General features: G+C 46.8%; 1 protein-coding gene across 2 annotated transcripts in view; it reads right to left on the bottom strand.

Moving 5' to 3' along the window:
- Positions 1-1,197: 1,197 nt before the first annotated feature.
- Positions 1,198-25,525, bottom strand: part of Rpn1 (ribophorin I) — a 36,070-nt gene continuing 11,742 nt past the window's right edge. The window contains exons 2-10 of one of the 2 annotated variants that reach the window (XM_004875140.4): positions 24,150-24,214; positions 22,083-22,389; positions 17,937-18,146; positions 15,827-16,019; positions 8,549-8,648; positions 7,394-7,532; positions 7,190-7,309; positions 2,617-2,862; positions 1,198-1,734 (exon numbers count right to left, since the gene is read on the bottom strand). In XM_004875140.4, coding sequence (XP_004875197.1) covers positions 1,552-1,734; positions 2,617-2,862; positions 7,190-7,309; positions 7,394-7,532; positions 8,549-8,648; positions 15,827-16,019; positions 17,937-18,146; positions 22,083-22,389; positions 24,150-24,214 — 1,563 coding nt within the window. In that variant the 3' untranslated portion in view covers positions 1,198-1,551. The remainder of the gene's footprint in view (positions 1,735-2,616; positions 2,863-7,189; positions 7,310-7,393; positions 7,533-8,548; positions 8,649-15,826; positions 16,020-17,936; positions 18,147-22,082; positions 22,390-24,149; positions 24,215-25,525) is intronic. The other variant, XM_087196932.1, reaches the window with a different exon arrangement.

Raw genomic sequence — 25,525 nt, 5'->3', positions numbered from 1 at the left:
AGGTCTGGGGCCAGGGATTTAGCTCAGCAGCACAGTGCCTGCCTGGCAGCACAAGGTCCTGAGTTGGAACGGCAGTACAAAAATAAATAAAAATTTAAAAATAAAACGGTCTGGGGATGCAGCTCAGTGCAAAGGCCCTGGGTTCAATGCCCAGTCCTGCAAAACCGGCCCAGATTGGGTGGTGGCAGCATCAGCTCTCAACCCCCACCCACCCACACTTGAGCTGTGCCAAGTGCTCCTGCACCGAACAGTCCATGTGCCACATGGTGAATCTGAACAACTGTAGCTGTAACGACGGGCACAGTGGGCAAAACCTGCAGCCTCGGGAGTCAAGGTGGAAGTCACAGGCATTGAGTGAAGTGAGGTGGAGAGGGATCAGGAGGGCAGAGGCTGTGGTGGGACCTGACTTCGTCTGATGCAGGCCCGGAAGAACACCTCAAGGAACAAAAGCACTATGGATCCCATCTAATCCCCAGCACTCACCACCTTGGGCTCTCGGCTCATCTCACATGGACCTTCAGCCGGAACACAATCTAAGCATGTCTCTCATGTGCTCAGGCTCCCCTTGATTGTAAGGTTCCCCCGAAAGCTGTCTCCTGGGCTCATCCAACTGTCCAGCCCCATGTAGCACTCTCCAGCTCATTCCATGAATCCCCTCCACATCCTGAGCCCTGGCCACCACAGGGCCTTCTCACTTACTGCACCCCCACTCAGCACACTTGCAGCTCAGCACCAAGGAGTCCCCTGGAGGGACCCGCCCTGCCTCCCTTCCCACCAGATGGGTCAGTGTCTCCCACAGGTATCCTCAAGGAGGAGGTGATGAGGAGTTGGATTTGGGCTTGGTGCCCTGCATGTCTGTCCCCTGAGAGAACCATCTCTGCTTTGACCCTCAATCCCTCCATCAGGCCAAGCAGGAGACGGACAGATCAGTCCACCGCATGGGTTCGAGTGTGCTCTAGTGCTGACTTCTGGGAGCCAGGGGACATAAAAACAACAAAGATGTGATGTGTGTGTACCAGTTCCCCAAGATGAATGTAATTCCGTATCACAAACATGCACTAATAAAAAATTTAATACTCCAGTGTTCTAATATGTAAAATCTAAATACCTCACAAACCCACTACTGAGTTAAAAAGCCCTTGATTCCACGCTGGCCCTAAAGAATAAGTTGTAAGTGATTTCCAACAGAACTTCAGCAAATGTTCACAGTCTCTGCTTTATTTCCACCTAGTCACATGCAGTTTTAAAAAAACACATCCTCACCAGAGGACCAAACATCAGGAATTAACGGGTAGAAAAAGCAGGGGCTTCCAAGCATCAGAACAAGACAGGGCCAGTCAAAACATCTTTGTTCAAAACTCAAAAAGGTTTGGGTTTTAGTGGGATTAAAACTGTAAAAAAAGGAAAGACTCAGAGCCCAGCTGCCCACCCACCAACAGGAATGGGGCTTGGCTCCTCCAGCTGGCAAGGCCTTTTGCAAATCACACACACGTAGCCCCTGCGTCTCAGTGCTCAACTCCCCTTGGCCTGCACCACCCCCTCCTGCCGGAGCTACAGGGCATCAAGGATGTGGTCGATCTTGGTGACCAGCTCCTGGCGCTTGGCCGAGATCAGCTTCTCGTTCTCCAGGTAGGTGTCCTTCTTCAGCTTGCCAGCCACCAGCCGCTCAGCCTCCACTGCCGCCTTCAGCACCAGCTCCTTCACCTGTGCGTCCAGCTTCTGCATCTCACTCACCTGGCAAGGCAGGGTGGGGCCTGAGTGTGGCCCTTCCTCCCGCCCCAGCCAGCCTGCCTTGTGCTCACCTGGATCCCAGCACAGCAAGGGCACAAGGGCCAGCGCCACCACCAGGAAATTGTCCCTCACACCTTCACCCTACAGATGTTCCCTGCAGGATCCCTGGGGGCCCCCTGCAGACAGCACTGTGGGGAACTTTGCAAAAGCCATGCAGTTACCTGGCACCATGCTGGCACACAGGATACTTAATGAAAGCTCTGTCCCCCCCGCCACCTGCCCAGCGAGATCCCTGGATTGAGGCAGGCAAGAGAACAATGGCTCAAGTTGTGGCAGGCTGTCACTTGTGTGGTCACATTCATTCAGCATGCAGCAAGTAATAGCCAGCCACAGGGGAGGCACAAGCCCTGGTCCAGGAGCCAGCAGAAAGGACGAGGACAAGGTGAAGTTGGCACACAGTGAACATGTAAGTACGTGAAGAAACCGTTCCAGAAGTGGTGGGTGCCACAAAGAGACTGAAACCAGGCAGGGGACATAGAACGGAGGCAGCCTGCGCTGGCTCACACAGTTGGAACTGGAGCCTGGATTTGAACCTGAGATGGTTACATCTGGGTTCTTCCACCGCCCCCAGAGCAGTCTACATGCAGGGAGGAGCAGCTGCTCTCCACACTAGCAGTGTGCACAGAGCACCGAGCAGGCAGCAGTCTCCCCAGTTCAGCTCATGCCAGGACCTCAACACACCAAGCCCACGGCAGGCTGCAATCTCACCCCACAGGACACAGGGAGCAGGAGAGCCCCCAGGGCCCACTGGGACAGAGGAGCAGGCTGCTGCTCTTGACGGCAGGGCCCAGTGCTGGCAGGGAGGGCCGCACACCAGCCACTTACTCTGTCGCACAGGTCAGAGCCCTCAGTCTTCAGCCTGGACTGCAGCAGTGCGATCTCGCTGGTCAGGGCCTTGTGCTCCGTCTCCAGGCTCTTCTTGCTGCTGTTGAGGGTGGACACATCACGGGACTGCTTGTACCGATTTATGGTCTCGTCGAAGTGGCGGTAGAGGCCTATCCTCTTGTTGACCAGGGTCAAGACCTGCTCAGTGATGCAGGCCACTTTCATCCTGGCCTCCGCGGCTGGATCCTGGAGGACAGAGAGACGGCTGACACTGTAAGCCACCCAGACAGAAAGTCCTCTGCTCGGCAAATCAGGGAATCAAACCCTCCCAACACTGAGTCAGGCCCAGACTCGGCAACAGATGAGAGGAGGGCCGTGATGATGAAGCCGATGTTCACTGTGCAGTCCCGCAGGACACGCAGACATGAAGGGAGACAGCACACCATGCTGGAGTGCACCATGGACGACCAGGCAAGGTGCTGAGGAAAGGCTCCAAGGAGGCAGTCTCTTAAAACCTTTAGGGGGTTCGCAGGGCCCCAGGGAAAAGCATGAACGCCCTGCCAGCTGTGGCCCTACATGAGGCCTACACTGCCCAGACCGCCCACCTCACGTCCATACCCACTCCTAACTTCTCAGCTCACAGGCTGACTCAGGTCTGCACTTTGTCAACTGGCTCCCAACTACTCTGTCCCCAAGAAATCATCAAAGCTCTGCAGTAAGACAACAAGTACAGCAAGAACTAACTGATGAGGAAACCTCGGCCCAGCCATGCTGGGCTTCTCTGAAGCACAGGAAGCAGAGAAGAAGAGGCATGCTATCGACAGGACATGGGGTTCCCAGGACAGACTTCTCAAAGGAAAAAGCAGCACAAAAATGTATACGTTTTTGTTTGGCTTTTTTTTGGTACCAGGGATCGAACTTACGACCTTGTGCTTGCAAGGCAGGCATGGTGCCACTGAGCTAAATCCCTGGCCCCTAATGTTTGTTTTTCTAAAATCAGGAACACCAGGGACTGATGAAATTGATTTTTTCCGACAGGTAGGGGTGAGAAAGAATGAAATCAACTGTGCCATCTTTGAGTTTTAAATTAGAACCTGTGAATTCATAGTAAAAATTAAATATTAACAACAATGGAGCAGAAACCAGAATAAAATTCCAACATAAATAAATGGACCTTCCGGGCATGGTGATACACGCCGATTGTCCCAGCACTCAGGAGAGTCTTGAAGCAGGATGATCCACACAAGTTCAAGGCCAGCCTGGGCTACACAGTGAGTTCAAGGCCAGCCCAAACTATATTGCAAGACCCTGTCTCAAAAAACAACCCAAAACCCTTCAAATGAGTAACACAGGAAGACAGTAGGCCAATCCAGGTTCTGTGGGGCCACAGCTTCATCACAACACTCTAAGGATGCAAGAACTGCAGATCAACTGGGGTCACTATCGGGTTTGCTGCTGGGGTGTGGTGGGGGCAGTTGTGTAACTGCTGTGTGTATAGACCCCAGCAAATGAATAAACTCATGCTCTTGGATTTGAGAGAAGCAATAAGGAAGACTAACAAAATCCCAGGGCGTTGTACTACGTGAGAGGCGCCAGTATTAATTCAATTTCACTATTTCTTCCTAGCTGTCTGCTGAAAGGGACTAGAAGCAAGGATCACCTCATCAACAATGATCACCACAGCTCACAGACACTGCGTGGTCTCTAGGCACCACTCCCCACCAAAGCAACTGGGGCTCCTGGGAGAAGAATGTGAGACACACATAAACAGGCTGTTGTCCCAAATGTAAAGAAATGCTCAGAAAACAAAACAAAAAGAGGATATGTGAAAGACGGTCTAACCTGAGATGATATGAACATCAAAACCAACAGCATCAGTGGATAGTAACCCTGTATGCAATCAACCAGCCAAGGAGAAACCTTTCTAGCTACTAATGTAAGTAAAGCCATCTAGTAATGGAAAGGGAGCCAGATTAGTGGCAACCATCACACTAATAAGCAAACTCAGACAATAATCAATATTATACTATTGATCAGCAATATTTATACTCAGCAAGGTTGAAAAATAAAGTGAATAATTTTTTAAAATTTATTACTGTAAAAGGCACTGTCATGAATCACCCTGGAAACACCCCCACACACACTTCAAACACACTGATCCCATCGTTCTTGCTGCTTTCTGCAGCAGTTCTGCAGTCGTCTTCTGTGAGTGTCTTTAGTTGAGTTGTGGCTGATTCAAAACATTTCCTTTTCACAGTCATTTTGACTTTGAGGAAGAATCAGACGTTGCAGGGTGCCAGATCTGATGAAAAAGGGGATGAGGACACGCCGTCAAGTTTTATGAGCCTGCCTTTCTGTTGGGTGGCACTGGGCAGCGTTTACTGTACTTCTGATCACACCTCATACAGACACTCAGGAGAGAGGACTCCAGAACTGTTGCAGAAAGCAGCAAGAACCATGGAATGAGTGTGTGAGAAGTGAGGGCAGTGTCCAAGGGGGATTCATGGCCATGTGTCTTTTACTGTAATAAGTATTTTTTAAACATTCACCATGCATTTTGGTCATCTCTTATACAGTCTCAAATGCATACTAATTACAAAGAGAAAAGAATAACCTTACAGTAAAGAAACCAGACAGGCCCCAGCTTAACCAGGAAGGAAAAATGAATGTCACCAAGGGTGTGACCTGCTGCCATGACACACTGTAGACACCGGATTACTTTACAGCGTTCTGGTCAATTTCCTCAGAAGAAATATGAGCTTAACCTGAATTAAAGGACATTCCACAAAACTGGTCTCCACCCCTAAAATGCCAGGGTTGATAAATCAAAGAAAGGCTGATCAACTGTTCTAGAGTAAAGAGACCTGACATTCAAATGCACACATGATTCTCAACAGAATTCTGACCATGGAAATAACTGCTACTGGCGTGATGGTGCACACCTAGGATCCCAGCACTCTCAAAGGCTGAGGAGGAGGATTCCAAGGATGAGCCAAGCCTGGGCAATTTGGTGACTTAGTGAGACCTTGTCTCGAAAAATAAAACAGTTCTGGGAATGCAGAGGTTCCAAGTTCAATCGCCAGTACTGCCAAAAAACAGAACACACTGCTATAGAACTTACCCCTGGGACAATCTGTCCCACAGGTGCTGTTTTAGTAGCATCCTATTTCTGAAATTTGGTCACTGTGTTATGATTTGGTGTCACATACATGCCTGAGTGTTCAAGGATAAAGGGGTGTGTTTGCAATTTACCCTCAAATCATTCAGCAAAATATAGTAAATGAGGGTCGGAGATTTAGCTCAGTGGTCCTGCTGCCTGGCTCACACAAGGACCCGAGTTCGATCCTTGGTATCAAAAAAAAAAGAACAGAATATAGTAAATGATTATATTAAATACAAATTCTTTTTATTCTTCAAAAGTTTTTAAAATCAGTAAAACAAAACAAATTAAAAGTCAAAGCCATAGGCTGGGGATTTAGCTCAGTGGTTTCGCCGCCTACTGTGCAAGCGCAAGAACCCAAGTTCGATCCCCAGTAACCCCCCCCCCCCCAAAAATCAAAGCCAGGTGTGGTGGCACATGCCTGTAATCCCAGTACTCAGAAGGCTGAGGCAGGAGGATCACCTGTGAGTTCAAGGCCAGCCTGAAATATATAGTGAGATCCTTTCTCCAAGAAACAAAAAATAAAAATAAAAATAAAAATAAAAATCAATGAAACACCCAGGCACACACCTGTAATCCCAGCACTCAGGAGGCTGAGGCAAGAGGATTGCTACCAGTTTGAGGCCTGCCTGGACTACATAGTGAGTTCGAGACCAGCCTGAATTACATAGCAAAACGCTGTCGAAAGATAAATGGGGATGACTCCTCTGCACAAAGGACAAGTTTGGCCAGCAGCTGCCCCCACAATGCAGTGGGAAACCCTGCTGCTACCACAGGTCCCTCCCGCTGTGCTGCCAAGGACTCCTCAGGGCAGCTGCTCTGCACCCGGTGCCACCATAGAGAGCACAGCTGTGCCAACCTGAAGCCCCAGGCCTCACACACCACCGGCAGCCTGCTGTTTCCTCCTGCTGTGCCCACCAGACCCTGAGTGCCTACTACTGGTGCCCGCAGCAGAGCCGAGGGCTCTCATAACGGGTAATGCTGGCAACATCAGGGAAGAATAGGAAATGAAGGAACGGAGAGACACAGGAGGAGACTAAAGATGTGGTGCAGTGCAACGTGGTCTGGGAAAGACGGGAGCCCAGCTGGTGAGCGAGCAGTGCCCAAGGGAGGGAAAAAAAGGCTGCTGACACCCACGTGGCTGTGTCCCTGAGGACAGAGGGTATCCCACCTCCAGGTCAGCTGGTCAATTTCCCCACCTCGCCTGAGAACTCAGAACCAGGCCAGACAGAAAGCAGGGACCTCACAGGATACCCTGGTGGCCATGGCATAAGGGAAAGGATGGACAGAGGCCCCAAGCGGGAGAGTTTCTGGTGACAGAGTCTGGCCCCGGGCATGCTCAGGTCAGGCTGTTGAAACCAGCACCAAGGGCGCGAAAGGTAGACTGACAAGGGCAGCACAGCAGCCAGGTACCTTGGTGATGGAGAAGTCCAGGCGCACGTAGATGATGACGGTGAAGAAGAGAATGTAGAAAGCAGCCACCACCAGCAGGGGCTCCTGCAGCATGAGCACCTTATTAAAGGTGTAGTGCACCTGGAGAGAGCAGGGAATCAGAGGGCGCTGGGACTGCAGAACATGGGGACCTGGACGTGAGGATGGCAGGGCAGGGCCACGCACCACAATGTCCTGGATATGCTGCTCTACCAGGTTTCTCTTGTAGGCCACGATCACGGGGCGGCCAAAGGTGTCCAGGTAGGTGTAGTGCAGCTCATCCGGGGCCCGAGTGATCTCGTAGGGGCTGTTGACCTGGATGTTCCTGGATGTGGACAGACAGGGTGTGGCTGGGTCCTTGGGGTCACTAAGCTACCCTTCTCCCCTGCTCCTCTAGACAGCTGGGCACTGCCAGGGGGCTTGGGGATCAGGTGTCAGCAGAATCAAGTCGCCCCAGGGCCCTTGGGGGTCCAGGCAACACAGCCCTCCTGCATGCTCTATACTGAGTCTCTTGGGGACTCAGGTGTCCCTCAGGAGGCCCTCACTGGCTCCTCTTCCCACCTTGAATGGTGCCACCTCGCAGAGCTGGTGGACATGCACTGCTGTCCTCGGCCCAGGCTGCTGTCCCTCCTGCTAAGGAGCACAACCTACCCCACAGGACCCCATTCACAGGAGAGTTGCTCCAGGAGCCTCATCCTGGGACCAGTGTGGACACAGGAATGCCAGAGCCCAGAAGATGGGGCGAAGGGGACCTAGAGCAAAGTCACACAGACCACAAGCAGGTGCCTTTGTGCCCATCAGTTCCTACCAGATGGACTTGAGATGCTCTGGGTCTCTTCCCAAAGCCTGGCTCCTCAACATCTGACATCACTGGATGACACGTTCCTACCCTCCCCATAACGCCCTCTGCTCAAACTACCGGCAGCCTTGTTTGTGACCACCCGAGCTCCTGCCCGTGTGAGCCCGGGCTCCCCCTGGTCCAGCAGAGATCCAGGCCATGACACCACTATTCCTCTGTACTCTGCCCACACGACACAGGTCTGGCTGGCTGTCAGAACTCCACATTCCTTCCTGATGCGCCATGCCCTCAGGTGCCGCTACCACTCTGATGTGGACAATGCACCGGTCACATGAAGGTACCATGCCGCCAGAAGACTTAGTAGTACTTGACCCTTGGGTCCTCCTTTGAGTCTAATTTCCTTTTAAACTACAATCAGGAGGCTCCCCGCTGGTTTCTCAGGCCAAGCTGTTCAATGAGTACCCGCTATACAGCCCTAGAACACAGGTTCCCCTTGAGGCACCAGAAGGCAGCACCAAACCTGGACAGGGACAGCCACTCACTTGGCGCCCTCGGGCAGGATGATCTTCACCATCAGGGAATCGATCACTTGCTCATCAAACACATGGTCCACGAACCGCATCTTCAGTGCATACTGGTCACCTGCAGGACCAAGCAGATGCGGACAGGTATGTGAACACCAGTCGAGACAGCAAAGGACAGATGGTGAGGCAGAAGAGCACTTGCCTGGCATGTGCAAGGCCCTGGGTTCCATTCCCAGCAAGCACCCCCACACCCCAGAAAGGAGAAAAAACAAGCACAGTGTATGAAGCCCCACAAAAGGGTGAGAAGAGGGGCCATCTAAGGCTGATGGGCAGTAGACACTGAGGGGTCACAGGTGTGGGACCTCTCTAGTTCTCACAGGAAGACAGCGAACAACAGCAAAGCCAAGGGCCCCCACACCACATGACAACCAAACTAGGCCACAGGTGTCTCCATAAACACCCAAGCCAGGGAGGGGCAGGGGGGATAACACCAGAAACCATGAGGCCCACACAGTGTCAGTGTCTACAAGAGGGAAGCAGGGGAAAAAAAAAAAAGAGGGAAGCAGGGAGACCCTAGGGACTGACTGGTAGCAGGTACCCTGAGAGCAGGGCCGCAGCTCTGGGTGGTCCAGGGCCCACCAGATGGCCCTTTCAGAGACAGTGCCCTACTCTGAGGACAAACAGCTGAGCACAGCCAAGACGGAGTTCAACAGGGATGACAGACAGGGAAAACCAGTCTCGGGAAAGCTCAGCAAGTAGCCATGTGTTGCTGAAGAGCACACCATAACAAGAGAGATCTGCAGTTGTAAGAGCTGTCCTGAGTCACCATCTGCCTAAAGCTCACAGGAAAACCAGTAAGTATAAAGGTGCCTTCTGCTGAGAAGTTATACAAGGAAAAATCAGCAACAGGGCCGGGGATTTAGCTCAGTGGTTCTGGCGCTTGCCTTGTAAGCTCAAGGTCCTGAGTTCGATCCCTGGTACCAAAATAAAAAAAAAAAGAAAAATCAGCAACAGAAAACATCCCTAGAGAAAATGGAAGTGTACCACAAAGACATATCCACAAAGCCACCAAAGCTGCTGCTACTGGCCATTGTGTTCTCTCTTGCATGGATGGCCCGCCCTCACGCTATAGGGTGCACTTCTTTTCCTACTTTTATTTGGCCCAAACTCGCTCTGTAGAGCCTGTTTCTTTCCCTACCTTTAATAAAATTTTGCTAAAGCCAGGGAATTAGCTCGTGGTTCCAGCGCCTGCCTCGCAAGTGCAAGGACCTGAGTTTGATCCCCAGTATCAAAAAAAAAAAAAAATCTAATAAAACTTTGCTAATGTTAAAAAGGAAAACAACAAAACTGCTGCTACTGTCCAAAACAGGCTAAAGATAAGGGAAATAACAAAAGTCAAGAAAAAAATAATATAAATCAGAACTAGAAAAATGATAGAAATCAGGAAAAAACCTTAGAAATAAAAGAATTATCTTGGGGCAACCCACTTTCTGGTCCCCCTTCTGTCTCTCTTAGAAGCTTTCTTTCCCTCAATAAATTTTTCCTACTCTTAAAAAAAAAAAAAAAAAGGTAAGGCAGATGAAATAATGAATGAATAAACACAGCAGGTACTGCCCTACAGTAAAGAAAAGGGAAGAAGAAGAATGATTTTAAAGAAAGAAGATTCAAGAGAACATGCCAAACAGTGAAGACAGGAAAAGCTCCAATAAGGAAATAATGAGAGGGCAACCCATTTGGGACCTCTCCTGTCTCCCAGGAGCTATTCTTATTCCTAATTCTTATTCTCCAATAAATTTTCCTACTCTTAGCCTCTGTTGTTCCTTAAGGCAAATTCGCCATATCTGACATCTAGCATGATGGGAGTAACATCTATTCCCCTATGTCACCCCTTCTGTCTTAGACAGCAGCTGTCTTTCTCTCAATAAATCCTTCCTAAATATGATATTTATACACAATGAAATACTACTCTGCTCTAAAGAAGGATAAATTTGGGCTGGGGATTTAGCTCAGTGGTTCTGTCACCTGCCTCATAAGCACAAGGTCCTGAGTTCAATTCCCAGTACCAAAAACTATATACATATATCACATCATTTCTCTTACATGAGAAACCCAAAGTATAAAAAATTTAAAGAGCAAGTTAAAAGATGGATAATAGGAAACAGAGAGCTAGATTTTTTGCAAATGGAAAAGGTATCAAGAGATAGATGAAGATGGAAGAGAAGAGGAAGTACAAGAATTAAGATGTGTTTGTTATGTACAGGTACCAATTGAATGTAATGAATGTAATCATTATGTACTACGAACGTGTACTAATAAAAAAAATTTTTTAAATAAAAAAATAATTCTTAGGGCCGGGGATTTAGCTTAGTGGTTTTGTTGCCTGCTGCACAAGCACAAGGACCTGAGTTCGATCCCCAGTACCAAAAAAAAAAAAAAAAAAAATTCTTCCTACTCTTAACCTCCATTGTCCCTAGAATTCATTCTTCGAGTTTAGAGAACAAAAACAGCATTTTGAATGTCTAGCAGGCATTGAAGCCAGTATGCCACAGGGATACCCACATACCATAACCACATTTACTACAGCACAATTCACAGTAGCCAAGACATGGAGCCAGCCGAGGTGCCCACGGACAGCTAGTTTTAGCAGATACAAAAACCCACAGCCCTCAGCAAAGACATGCCACTCCTTCAGGTGGCTGAAGACTAGGTATACGTCCTGCCATCTCCACCTAGATACGGGCTGTGCCATGTCCTCACACACAGAATGCAGAAAGGATGGTACAGAAAGAAGAAAAGACCACAAAGCACAGCACAACGTCTTCCCAGTGCCAAGGGACCCAACAACACTCACACATTTCCCCTGACTGTTGCATGGACCCCGACCACAAATATTTGCTCCGACCCCTGTACCTGCCAGACCCCTTCCCAATCCCCTATAAAATTCCCTGCCTGTTCTTTGTTCACCACTGAGAGGTTGCTTGTCCTCAGTCGACCTGCACCCATGAGAAGAGTCTGTGCCTCACTGCCTTCTAAAAAGAAAAATAATAATAATAATAATGAGAACCCCCCCACCAAAGGAGAAAACCTTCAGAAAGGTTCGGAACTACAAGCTCAAAAAGCACAACGCACATCCAGGACAGGTGCTGCCAAGCTAAGTTCCAGTAAAACCATCAGACTTTTTAATAGAGTCCCTTTCAGCAGCTACATAAAAAGGAACAGAGGGCGGAGCCAAACTAAGCCTCTCCTCCTGGGAGCTGCAGGAGAGCCAGGTGTGGCATCCAGCGGGTAGCAGATGGGCCAGGGGCTCCCCTCGTCCCCTATCCTTCCCCACCCTGCCCCGCACCCTCCTTCCCACAATCATGTGCCCAGTTTCCATTGGCAGCTGCTCTGGGGCCTGAGGATACACGAATGCCCAGTGTGTGCTTATTTCGGCACAAGATGCACTGCCGTAAATCCCCTCCCTGCACACACACTCCTGCTGTTGTCCCTGCTACTTTCTGAAGCAGTTCTGGAAGCCCGTCTCTTGTGTTTAGTTGCACCACCATGGCTGCCTTGGTGTCCTAAAAAAATTCAAAATGTTTACCCTTCATGGTTATTTTGACTTTGGGGAAGAGCCGGAAGTCAAACAGTGCCAGACCCAGTGAATAAGGTGGACAAGGGCACAGCGTCATTTTTACTGCCTGCCTTTCTGTTGGGGGCATTTGACAGTAGCACTCACCATATTTCTGATCACACCGGTTAAGACACTCAGGAAAAGAAGACTCCAGAAAGTGGCAAGAACCATGAGGTAATTGTGTTTGAAGCAAGGGGGAGATTTCTGGGAGGATACGGCAATGTGTCTTTCACTGTAATAAATTTTTATTTAAACATTCATCATATTTTTCAGTCAACCCCTCGTATACATGTTTACCCCCAAAAAGCAGCAAGAGACTTGTAAGGGGGAAAATCAGATTATCATTAGACTTTGATGGCAACACTATACTTCTCCCCAAAACTGAAGTAATATATTTAAGATATTCAGGGAAGGAGGTGAATTTCATCAAAAGTGGCTTATAAGTACACAAGGCACAACCTGCAGCAACAGACAAGAACACGTTCCCATAAGGCCTGGCGAGGAACCTAGCAGAAAGGAGCTGTGGCTGACAAAAGTGACCAGTGGACAATTGGGGAGCATCACACAGTGCACTGGACAGCCAGGACCACGGAGAAAGCACCCTAGACAGTGCTGTCTGTTCTGACAATATCCACACAGCATTCCAAAAAGCAAGGGTTCAAGTTTCAAAAACTTTATGAAGTTGGCAGATGGAATAAAACAAATGACTAATTATGAAACTAACCATCATCCCATGGCCTCCGAACCTGTGCTTACACACGGAGCCAGGCTGATGTAACGGAGAGCAAAGACCCATTGGGAATTGTGTTCTCTCCACATGGCTCAAGGCACATGAGCAAAATGGATCAAAAGCCTAGAATGTGACCGACCTCAGAGCAAGGAGCCTCCCTGGCTTCTCACGTTATGCTCCTGAAATGCCATTTTCCCAGGACGAAGCAGAGCTTCCTGGAAAAACAAGTCTGGAGCAGAAAACAGGTTGAACCGAAATGTCTTTTCCTAGGACAGCAAGAAAGCAAGGAGAATCGCTTCCTGGTCTTTTGGCTAAGATCAAGTGAAAGTGAGGAAAGACTGGGATTTAGTTTGAAGAGGTCACTGGCTAAAGATGGAAGAGAACAAACATCAACTAGGATCAAAACTGCAAAGGAGCCAGGGATTTAGCTCAGTAGCACTGAGTCTGCCTCACAAGTGCAAGGTCCTGAGTTTGATCCCTGGTACCCAAAAAAAAAAATTGCAAAGGAATGAAGGAAACCCACAGGATGTTTAAATCCTTTTTTTTTTTTTGGGTGTTTAAATCTTAAGGTATATAATAATTAATTTCAAAACTGGGCTTGGAGTGTAGCTCAGTTGTATAGCACTTGTCTAACGTCCATGTTGCCCTGGGTTCAATCCCCAGCACCACTTAAGAAAAAAAGAGCCAGGTGTGGTGGGGCACATCTGTAATCCCAGCACTTGGGAGGCTGAGGCAGGAGAATCACCATGAGTTCCTAGGCTACATAGTGAGTTCAAGCCCAATCTGAACTACACAGAGAGACTGTGTGAAAACGCCAAAAAAAAAGAGGAACTAGTCACCTAATAAATAAGAAGAATCAAGCATTTATCCTGATTCTTGAACTGCACATTGGGACTCCAAGTAGGCAAGTAGGGGAAGTGTCTCCTAAATCCTTCCTAACAAATGAAAAAGAAATGCTAGAGTTAGAGCAGTGATCTGCTGTCCCCAGTAACATACAACATCTAGGAACTGAGTATTACAAAAGGAGAGGCCGAGGATTTAGCTCAGTGGTTCCAGTGCCTGCCTCACAAGCACAAGGTCCCGAGTTCGATCCCTGGAACAACAACAAAAAAGCCAAAAGAGACACTGAACAGGACTGCGGCCAGGCGTGATGGTGCACACCTGCCACACTGGGATTCAGGAGGCTGAGGCAGGAAGATTGTTAATTTCAGGTCACCCTGAGCTACACTGCAAGTTCAAGTCCAGCCTAAGCTTCAGCTTGCCTCAAAACTACAGAACCAACCCAATTGTTCACCTTCTAGCAGGAGGATATATTATCACCTCTAATCTGCTAAGGGGACAGGACCTGGGCCTAACAAGTCTCAGAAACAGCTGCCAGTTTGCAGGAGACAGAGGTCCAATGAGCAGAATCCAGACTATAGGTTCACTGCAGGTGGCTCAAGGGCTTCAGGAAATGAACTGAAAACACCCAAGAATACTAACAGACAAAATAGACTAAGATGAGTATTTCCAAGAGGGCCAAACTTAATAGTATCTAGAGACAGACACTTCAGGTTACAACTATGAAGAAAATCCAACATGTACTAAAAGTCAGCATGTTGACTTCTTTGTGGAAAAGGAAGAAATACAGAGGACCTTTGAGTAGCAGGCAAATGTTGATTTTTCTTTTTTTCAAGATGGGGTCTCGCTATCTTGCCCAAGTAGGATTCAAACTTCTGAGCTCCAGCCATCCTCCTACCTCAGACTGACTATGGGGGCTCATACCATGGCTGCTTGATAAATTTTTATTTCTTGAACTGGGTGGTGTTTAAAAGGTATTCCTCTTAGCTGGGTGTGGTAGCGCATGCCTGTAATCCCAGCTCTCAGGAGGCTGAGGCAGTAGGATTGCTGGGAGTTCAAGGCCAACCTGGGCTACATAGTGAGTTCAAGGCCAGCCTAAACTACGACGTAGTAAGACCTTGTTTCATTTAAATATTTAAAAAAATTTTTAAAAAGATATTCCTCTTGTAGTAATTCACTGAGCTATGCATCATTTGTTTAGTGTGGTTAAAAGAATTTTTTAAAAGGCAGGCTTTTGCCACTCTGTGGGACCCATGAACTGTTTCTTCTCTGATGCTGCTCTACCATGTATCAGTCTGCCTTGGAGCCAGCTGATTATGGACTAAAACCTCTACAAACTGTGAGCTAAATAAACCTCTTCCCCCTTTAAAAAAAAAGCGGGGGGAGGGACTGGGGATTTAGCTCAGTGGTTCTACCGCCTGCTTGGCAAGCGCAAAGTCCTGAGTTCGATCCCTGGTACCAAAAAAAAAAAGGAAAACAGGAATCACACCTGGTGGCAAACACCTGTCATCCCAGCACTCGGGAGGCTGAGGCAGGAGAATCCCTGCAAGTCTGAGGCCAGCCTGGGCTACACAGTAAGTTCAAGGCAAGCCTGGACTACATAGCAAAACCTTGTGCTTTATGAAAGTATTTTTTCACTATCCTCTCAATTTTTCTATATTTTTTCAATATCTCAAATTAAGGGCTGGGGGTGGGGCTCAGTGGTAGAACACTTACCTAAGATATACAAGACCTTGGGTTCCATCTCCAGCACCACCAAAAAACCCTCAAATTAAAAACCACTTAAGGGGCCAAGGTCCCAAGTTAGATTCCCCGTACCAAAAATAAAAATAAAAACGACTTAAAAGAATTTAAGCACCTCCACTTGATGAGAGCTGAAGTGCAAAGAGGATTTTTTTACCACACTACATCAGCTGGTTACCATTTACAGGTATTACTTTTAGAACAGCAATCTGTGCCCAGCCACAGTTTTCCTGTTATCCCAGTCTTCCGAAAAATGACAAGAGAACACTCAAGAACAACTAGTAAAAAAAGGGGAGGGGATTTTAACTCCAAGTTAAAGACAAAGGTAGCCTCTCCTTTGCTCCTGCACCCCGGGTGTCTGGAGACTCACCCAAATTGTAGAGGTACTCGTAGCTGGGCAGGTTGTAGCCTACAATGTAATGTGTCTTCCACCCGCCGAACAGGGGGAAACGGGGCCGGATCTCCATCTCCACGGAGTCGTCCAAGATCAGGAGGTGGCTGGTGGACACATTGCCAATCTCATCTCGGTAATAGACATCCTGGGCAGCCGCAGGGAGGATGGTCTGCAGAAAGGGGTATCCCGTGAGCTCAGCCACGACTGTCCACACCCCAGAACTTACTACTGCCCAAACAAGCACTTCCCAACCATGAGCAATCAGCCTGACAAAGAAAGCCTCTGGATTTCTAGAGATCACATCTACTTCTCAATCAAGGATGGTAAGTGACAAAATCTTATAAACAGTAATTAGAGATTTTTAAATATCACTGTGAATACTGTAGATTTAATGCAAAGGTAAAAATAATACTGCAAGCTATTTTGCATAGAGGGGAACTAAAGACAGAGGTGACATCAAATTATTAGGTGGTAGGGTTCGTTCTTTTCTTTGTTATTTTTATTAGTATGTGCTTCCAACACGTACGAATTACACTCCGCTTGGGGAACTGTACACATACATATCCCTCTCAGTCCTTTTTAACTTCCCTTTCCTGCCCCAACCTCCCGTCTTCCCCATTCCCAAATCCCTTTCCATCTCCACAGTTCATCTTCCTGCTTCCTGTTATCTTTTATTTTGCTCTTTATTTATACTTTGGGTTTCTTATATAAGAGAAATGACCTTGTATGTCTCATTTATTGCACTTAACATGATGGTCTCAGGCTGCATCCACTTTCTTACAAATGCCTCAAGTTTCCCCTCCTTTATGGCTGAGTAGTAGCATTATCTATATAGAAACCTATTGAAGGACATACAGGCCACTTCCAAGATTTAGCTTGAGTTGTGCTGCTATCAACACAGGCATGCATGGATCACTGTAATATGAGATGTCTTAATTCCTTCAGGAAGATACCCAGGTAATATTACTGTATCTTCCAAATCTGCAAGTATTATTTTAGGGTTTTTTTATTTGTCTGTTATTTTGGTACCGGTGATCAAACTCAGGATCTTGCACCTGCAAGGCAGGCACAGTGCCACTGATCTAAATCCCCAGCCCATGCAAGTATTATTTTGATAGTACCTCTGTTCATATAGTGTGCCCTTCTGTAATTTGTAAATACATTGAAAATGTTTGTAAAATTTCACTTATGAGACGAAAAAGATATAAAACTACATATATAGCATGATTAAATGTTTTTTTAAAAAACATTCAAGAAAAGTATTATCTCAAATATGCCTGCAATATTAGTGATTAAGTGGTAGTACCGAGTATGCTTTTCCTGTATTAGTACTTTCTTTATTTTTATTTTATTTTATTTTTTTGGTACCGGGGTCAAACTTGAGTCCTTGCGCTTGCACAGCAGGCGACGAAACCACTGAGCTAAATCCCCAGCCCTTAGTACTTTCTTTAAAAATACAGTCTAGGGCCGGGGATCTAGCTCAGTGGTTCCGCTGCCTGCCTTGCAAGCGCAAGGTCCCGAGTTCGATCCCCAGTACCAAAACAAAAAAAACCACAGTCTATGGTCTCTGTGGTGGCCCATGCCTATAATGTCCACACTTGGAAGGCTGAGGCAGGAGGATCGTGAGCTTGATGCCAGCCTGGGCTACATGGTGAGTTTGAAGCCAGCCTGGACCACAAAGTGAGACTGTCTCAAAAAACAAAAAACAGGGCTGGGGATTTAGCTCAGTGGTTTCATTGCCTGCTGCGCAAGCGGCAAGGACCCGAGTTCAATCCCCAGCACAAAAAAAAGAGCAAAAAAAAAAAAAAAAGAGCAAAAAACAAACAAAAAAATTAAGAATTAAATGGTCTAGGTCCGGGGATTTAGCTCAGTGGTTCCAGCGCCTGCCACGCAAGCGCAAGGTCCCAAGTTCAATCCCTGGTACCAAAAAAAATTAAAAAATTAAATGGTCTAACTGTATCAATGACGGAATGTTTCTTTCAAGATTCGGAGGGTTAACCCTATCAATTACTATCAGTCCGTCCCCCAGAACTGTCTACATCTGGCTGGCTTCAGAGTGAGGAGAGGGCAGAGGAAATGAGTCCACCTTGAAGGAGCGGATGGAGGAGATCCCGCTGTCCGGCTGCCTCTGGTAGTCATAGCGCGAGAAAGGTCCCTTCAGCACAGCCCCCGTGTGCTTCAGGTCCACGTTCTCCTCCACCGCAATGTTGCCCCAGTGCGAGACCTCAATGACACGTGTCATGCTGGTGATGGTCAGGAAGGGGCTGTTGTTCTCATAGTGGACTTTAAAAGTATCCTGGAGGGAAGGAAACAAGAAGTAGTACCATTCTTTGGCAACAAAGGAAACAACAGAAGTTTAAATCAAATGATCTGGAGATAGCAACAGCATGGTTAAACTCCGAAGTACCTAACATTGGCAGCATTTTAGAGTCGTGACTACTAGGACTGTCTGCTGACAGATGACAACAAATGTTCATCGTACACTGTCAACTGAACAAACAGGATGGCAGACTTATGTCATTTCCAATATAAATACCTTCCCTATCTTGAAAGCCAAAATGTCTACCTGTTACTTAGCACAGTAATGATGTAAGAGAGCTGGGGCTGGAGCTTGGCACCACAGTGCTTGCCTACAAGTAGTCCAAGGCCCTGGCCTCCACCCCCAGCACCTCAAAAAAATAAAATAAGAAAAAGACACCTAAAAGCAGAATCTCACTATAGGAAGGAAGCAAAATTACAGATTTTTTTCTACTTTCTCCTTGCTGTTTTTATTTTCTAAATTTCTACAATAGCTTTTCAAATTGCTTTTTAAATATTTTTAGTTTTAAAATAAAAGGTTAAATTGTAAATTTTTTTAAAACTCTGACTAGGAAACATATATGAACACTAATAAAGTCATAAGTACCATCCAATAAGCTAGAAGATAAATTAAAAGTTAAGTAAAACACAACATTACTGGATTTTTCTCACATGGAAAAGACCCACCTGGAAAAGTTCACAGGAGAAGCGCTTCTAGCTAACACGTATGTAAGCTGACATGTCAGAGGCACCACACATACATGTGTGAGGTATTCATTCATGAGCTCTAGATAGGTGCGTTACAGCATTTATCCTTGCGACAACAGGCTGAAGCAAGCACTCTTCACCCTCATTACACAAATAAAAGCCTAGCCCTCGAGGCCTAGTACTCTCCACAACCTTGCTCAAGGTCACAAACCTAAGGGGCAATACTAGGTCTTCAGGGATTCAACTATGTGCAAGTTCTGCCTCCACGTGAGGCCAAAGAGAAATACCTCCAGCATCCCTGAAGGTCTTCACTAATTTTACCATGCAAGTCAGTTCAGTACTTAAAAAAAAAAAACTGGTTATTGAATCATTCTAATATCCTTCTTTGACTATATACCTAGGACCCTACAGAAATGCAAAATAAAACAACAAAGGGTCAAAAAAACACCCTTCTTCCCAAAAGTCCGTGGAAAAGGTACAACAATATATATTTTAGCTGCCCCTGGAGATGCAGGCCTGTGATCCCAGCACTCTGAGAGGCTGAGGCAGGAAAATCACAAGTGTGAGGCAAGCCTGGGAAGCTCAGCAACTTAGTGAGACCCTGGCTCAAAATTTAAAAAAAAAAAACAGTCTGGGGATACAGCTCAATACAAAGGCCCTGGGCTCAATCACCAGCACCACCACCACTAATAATAATAATAATAATAACAATAACAACAACAACAACAACAACAATATAATAATTTGATAACTCTCACGGCTCTCACGATTTTATTCTTTCATTCTATTATTAGACTTCTTTTTTTTGGTACCGGGGATCGAACTTGGGACCTTGAGCTTAAAAGGCAGGCACTGGAACCACTGAGCTAAATGCCCGGCCCCTATGATTAGACTTTTTGATGTTCAACTCATTCATAATCACGTCCAATAGCATTTAGTGGCAGTACAGGCAAGGGCACAAAGAACTGGGAGCTTCATACCGCTGGTGTTAGAAGAGACTGGCTAAATCCTTTGAATTGTCAGGCAAAACACAGCAAGAGACTTTGAATGGGTTGGGGTACAGCTTGGTGGTATAGCATATGCTCAGCAAGTGCAAGACACTGGGTTCAATCCCCCAGCACCAACTCTACCCAGAAAAAAGAAAGATTTTTAGAATGTTCGTGTTTTGATTTGAAAATTTTTACTTTAGCTGAGTATAGTGGTGCACACTTGTAATCTGTTTTTTTTTGTTTTTGTTTTTGTTTTTTTGGTACCAGGGATTGAACTCAGGTCCTTGTGCTTGCAAGCAATTGTAATCTGAACTATTTGGGAGGTTGAGGCAAGAGAACCTCAAGCTTGAGGGCAGCCTGGGCAACTTAAATAGACCATCCCAAAATAAAAAAGGCTGGGGATACAGCTCAGTGGTACAGCACTTGCCTAGCATGCTCAAGGCCTTGGGTTCAAACTCCAGTACTGCTAAAATGATTTTTTTTTTTTGGTACTGGGGATCGAACTCGGGATCTTGTGCTTGGAACCACTGAGCTAAAAACCCCAGCCCAAGATTTTGTTTTTTACTTCAGAAAATCTGGGAGGCTGAGGCAGGAGGATCACCACGAGCTGGAGGCCAGCCTGGGAAGCACAGCTTCCCAAAGCCAGCTTGGAACACATAGCTAGACCTTGTGTCAAAAAAAAAAAAAAGAAAGAAAGAAACTATCCTGAGAATATATACAAAGTTATATACAAGAATTAAGATGTGTTATGTACATGTGCCAACTCTCCATAAGGAATGTAATCATTATGACTGGAAACATATACTTATAAAAATTAATTAAAAAGTTGCATGCAAAGAAAAGATATACATTATAGTACTAAATAGAAAAAACCTGCCCAACTGTTACAACTTGGCAAATAATCTATGGGCCAGCACATCCATGGGACGGCCACTGAAAATGGTTTGCAGAGTAACACATTAAAACACTGAAAGAAGTGAAAAGAATTAGGTAATGCTTTATACATAACAAGACCTCTATATTAATAACATGATCTCTATGAGTGCCAGGGTAGAGCTCAGGGATAGACTGCTTGGCTAGTGCAACAGTTTATTAATTTAAATGTAGGAAAGCTCATTTCTTCTGGTGATACAGGGGACTGAACCCAGAGCCTTGTACATGCTATGCTACACAAGCCCCTCACCACTGCGCTACATGCCCGGCCCAAAATATTTAAATCTTTAAAAGGAAGATCATCAAATTACTGTGCCAACATGAAATCAACCTGTGTCTCCAATAAGGAAAAAGAATGAATGAAGCTGGAAAAAGCACCACTTAGAGCAGAGTCCCTGGCCTCCACAGAGGCAGAGTAGGCCCTGCATTCTGGATCGTGGCTCCCCAACCTGCTGCAGGTGCTGTACTGAGAAACGGGGAGCACACATTCGCAGACCAAGACTCAGGAGGGCAACCAAACAGTGTCCTGAGGACAGAGAATGGCAGGGAAGAGGAAGCGGAATTCTCTGCCTACACCTTATTTTCTACCACTGGCTATAGAGTCAAGATCATGTTTTTACATTCTAGAAAACTAAATACAAATTCCTAAAAGTTGAAGATAACCGAAAACTAATGACCTTAACTTGACAGCAAACTAACACTTGAGAGATACAAAAGACAGAAAGCAATTCTTTCAGGTGGCTTTTGGACAGGTGCTTTGACTGCACACCATTAGTGACAAGACCCGAACAAACACTGACAAAGGGAACTCTTTAATGCCATAAATATCCATACTTTTAGGAGAGGATGTGGAAGAACAGACAGTGAAATGACAGGACTCCTAAGATTTGCTTTAAATACTTTAAAAAGAAACAAAGAAGAGGGCCAGCTGCAGCAGCATGGTAACAGCAACTAACACTATGGTGAGGGGGTCCTCACCATACCAGCCATCTAGTTTTGCATGTTTTAAATCTTCTGCCTGACTTCCTGCTCTCTCCAGATCCAAGCCCAAGGCCCTGCAGCTCTCAGCCAGCCCTGCTACCACACCAGTTCCCCATCTTGAAGCCTCAATCTTCTATGAGATCCAGTCACAGCATCCTGCTTCCTTCTGCCCTGATCCCACCCCACCTGGGAGGTGCTCTGGAGAAGACTGGATGGGGTCACTTCACAGCAGGCGAGAAGGATGATCTCAGTTACTTTAGCTCTGTAACCCCCACTGCCCAGGCCCTGCCCAGACAGGGCCAGCTGGACCCCACCAAGCCTACCTGGCTGTAGGCAGGGGAATCTCTGAAAGGCCCGTAGTCCAGGAGGTCCTCTGTGCATGTGGGGTTCCCCAGCTTGGTGTAGCTCTCCACATTCCGTGAGGCCAGCTTCACACGCATGGTCTGGGTCTTGGTTGGATAGGGAGAGTAGAAGTAATGGTTGCCCTCAAACACCACGAACTGCTTCTCTGACTGGGTTATCTGGGTTGGATAAGGATGGAGCACATGGGTGTAGACCGTTTCCACAATCACTGAAATCTTGGCCCCAGGATCAAGAGCAACCGGGAGCTTGACAGTGAAGAACCTCCCGCTGAAGGAAGAAAGCAAGGGAGTTAGGATAAGGAACCTGAGACCAAAGCCAGCAGTTCAAAAGCTTCTGTTCTCACAACAAAAACTGTTACTTTTAAGAGATCACCTTTAATCTTTTAATATGTCTTTTAAGACAAATGTCTAGATATTCACCCCAGGTTTGTCTATAACAGCAGAACAGTGTTAATGGTCAAAACCATTCTGCTGAGTATGGTGGTACACACCTGTAATCCTAGCACTCAGGAAACTGAGGCAGGAGGATCACCGAAGAGTTTGAGGCCAGCCTGAGCCACATAGTGAGTTCAAGGACAATACTACACAATGGAATATAGGCAGTAGTTTAAAATGTGCTTGGAAAAAGTATATATAAATAAAAATAAAATTGGGCTGGAGATTTAGCTCAGTGGTGTCACCACCTGCCTCTTAAGTGCAAAGTCCTGAGTTCAATGCCCAGTAAAAAAAAAAAAAAAAAAACAATAAAAATAAAATTAAAATGTGCTTGGCAGCCAAGCATGGTGGAGCACATTTGTAATCTCAGCACTTGGGAGCTTGAGACAAGAGGATCACCACGCGTTTAAAGCCACCTGGACCACATAGTGAGACACTTGTCTCAAAAAAAAAAAGCCTATAATCCCAGCACTCAGGAGGCTGAGGCAGGAGAATCACTGAGAGTTTGTGGCCAGCCTGGGCTACAAAGTGAACTTAAGACCAGTCTGAATTACAAGCGAGACACTGTCTAAAAAAAAAAAAAGTACTTGGAGCTATGGATCTATATAAATGGGGAAAGATGTCCACATACAATGCAAGTACCGGAAATCAGTTTCACATGATACAGTAAGACCCCACTTAACCCATTTCTTTTTTGTGTGTCTGGTGCTGTAGATGGAAGCTAACCCCAGCCCAGATTCCATTTAAAATGCATCCAATACAGCGGTGTACATGAAGGAAAATTATTTCAAAGGACATCCACGAAAATGTTAAAAGTAACCTTGTCAAAGGAGGAAAATAAGCTTTTTTCCCCAATTTGTTTCACAGTAAGCTTGTATCATCTCATAATCAGAAAAAAATCTACTGGCATTTTTTTCCGGCAGCGGGGATTGAACTCAGGACCTTGCGCTTTCTAAGCAGGCAGTGCCACTGAGCTAAATCCCTGGCCCTCTACTGGCATTTTAAAGAAAACGAGATAGTCTAGAAACTATTAAAATTTATAAGGTATAAACTCTAAAATGAATCTGGGTTTTCCAAGCCAACACACAAAAAACAATTTTTGTCAGACCCAGAAAACATTAGTTAAAAAAACAGAAAGCAGGGGTCAGGGATTTAGCTCAGTGGCACTGGACCTGCCTCACAAACTCAAAGCCCTGAGTCTGATCCCTGGTACCAAAAAAAATTAAATTAAGTTAAAAACCAGAAAGCATTTGAACCTGATCCCATGGAACTTGTCCTCAAAGCTTAGAACACAGGCGACCTCCTGACATGGGGTGACTTTACAGGACTCACATTGGTACACCCACGTCACCACTGTAAACCACACTACTCAAAATACAAGGAGCACTGCATCTTCTCCCAGAACAGTTCCCTCCAATCTTCCTACTTCTGGTGCTGCTCTAAATTCAGTTTTTTCAGAAGTTCACTAGACAGCTCCACCACTACCTAGGCACTCAGCACCCCAATCACTTACAAGCCGCTGGGATCTGCAACACCTCCCTGCGCCAGGCCCAAATACCAGCAGGGCCTCCCAGGGCTCTGTGTGGCGCTCACCTTTTACCTTTCACTTTGGTTTCTCGCACTTCCAGATTGTTCTCCTCCTCCTCTTCTCCCTTCACCTGTAACACAAAAAGAGTTTTTCTGGGGCCAGGGATTTAGCTCAGTGGTTCCAGCACCTGCCATGCAAGCGCAAGGTCCCGAGTTCGATCCCCAGTAACAACAACAAAAAATTTTTTCTTCCTTATGTCCTCTGGTTTCTAAATGGAGTCATAATTAACCAGCTGTCTCAGAACAGCCACTTTGAAGTATCCAAACTAGCAGAACTTCTTTAAAACTGAAGTTTGTAAGTAAGGGCTTAGCTCAGTGGCAAAGCTCGTGCCTACCATGAGGAAAGTCCTAGGTTCCATCTACAGCACCACAAAAAACAAAACCTGAACTTTGGTTCTGGTAACTGTTTTTATTTTTGGTGCTAGGGGTGGAAATAAGGCCTTGCTCATGCCATGCAAGTGCTCTACCACTGAGCTACATCCTCAGCCTTTTAAAAAAATTTTTATTTTGAGAAAGGGTCTCACACATTCCCCAGGCTGGCCTCAAACTTGGAATACTCCCACCTAGGCCTGGAGCAGCAGCTGGATTTTTTTTTTCTTTTTTTCCTCTTATAAATTTTATTTTGTTTAGTACATTATGCAAATACTTGGTACATGTACATAATATCTTAATTACATTCAGCATCCTCTTCCCCTCACCCCCAGATTGAATATTATTTCAGTTTTTGGGACACGGTCCTCCATGTAGCTCAGGCCAGTCTCCAACTTGCTCTACAGCCCAATCCAGACTTCACAGCTCTCAGGCTTCAGTCAGTGGCTGGTGTCACCAGTGTCTCCAGCAGAGGAGCAGTTCTCCCATGTGGGCTTCTGCAGGCCTCGATCTGCCGACACAGGAGGAGCCAGGATCCACATAGCATCTACATCTCCCTGTCTCTGTCTCCAGGCTGGGCAGCGCCTGTCTCCCAGCTCGTAACTCCCCTGCTCACGGGCACAGTGAGCTCCAGCAGAAACCAGAGCAGCCACCAGACCAGGAGGGCCCAAGGCAGCTGCAGGGAGACAGCCACTCCCGGCCAGGCAGCCAGGTTCAGGTCCCTCAGGTGTGGCTGCCCCAGCCTGGTGGCAGCCAGCTCAGCCCAGCTCAGCAGGCAGCTGCATATGCAGCATCACATGGTCCTGGGCCTGGCTGCTGCACATCCCACTGCCCAGGCTGCACAGCAGCTCCTACAGCTAGCACTGAGCTCCCTGGGGCCCCACCACGGTGACATGGGTCTGGCCCACTGCGGTGGCCCAGTCCTCCAGGTGGAGCAGAGTGTGGCTGTGCTCCTTGATGCACAGGTCATGGTCCCTCCAGCTAAACACGGGCTCCTCCTGCTCCGTGTCCAT

The sequence above is a fragment of the Heterocephalus glaber genome, unplaced genomic scaffold, assembly GCF_053883595.1.
Source record: "Heterocephalus glaber isolate CG9 unplaced genomic scaffold, H.glaber_assembly_v1.0 deba00001645, whole genome shotgun sequence".
Classification (NCBI taxonomy): domain Eukaryota; kingdom Metazoa; phylum Chordata; class Mammalia; order Rodentia; family Bathyergidae; genus Heterocephalus; species Heterocephalus glaber.
Note: the sequence above shows the minus strand (reverse complement) of the source record. Positions and strands in the feature narration are given on the sequence as shown.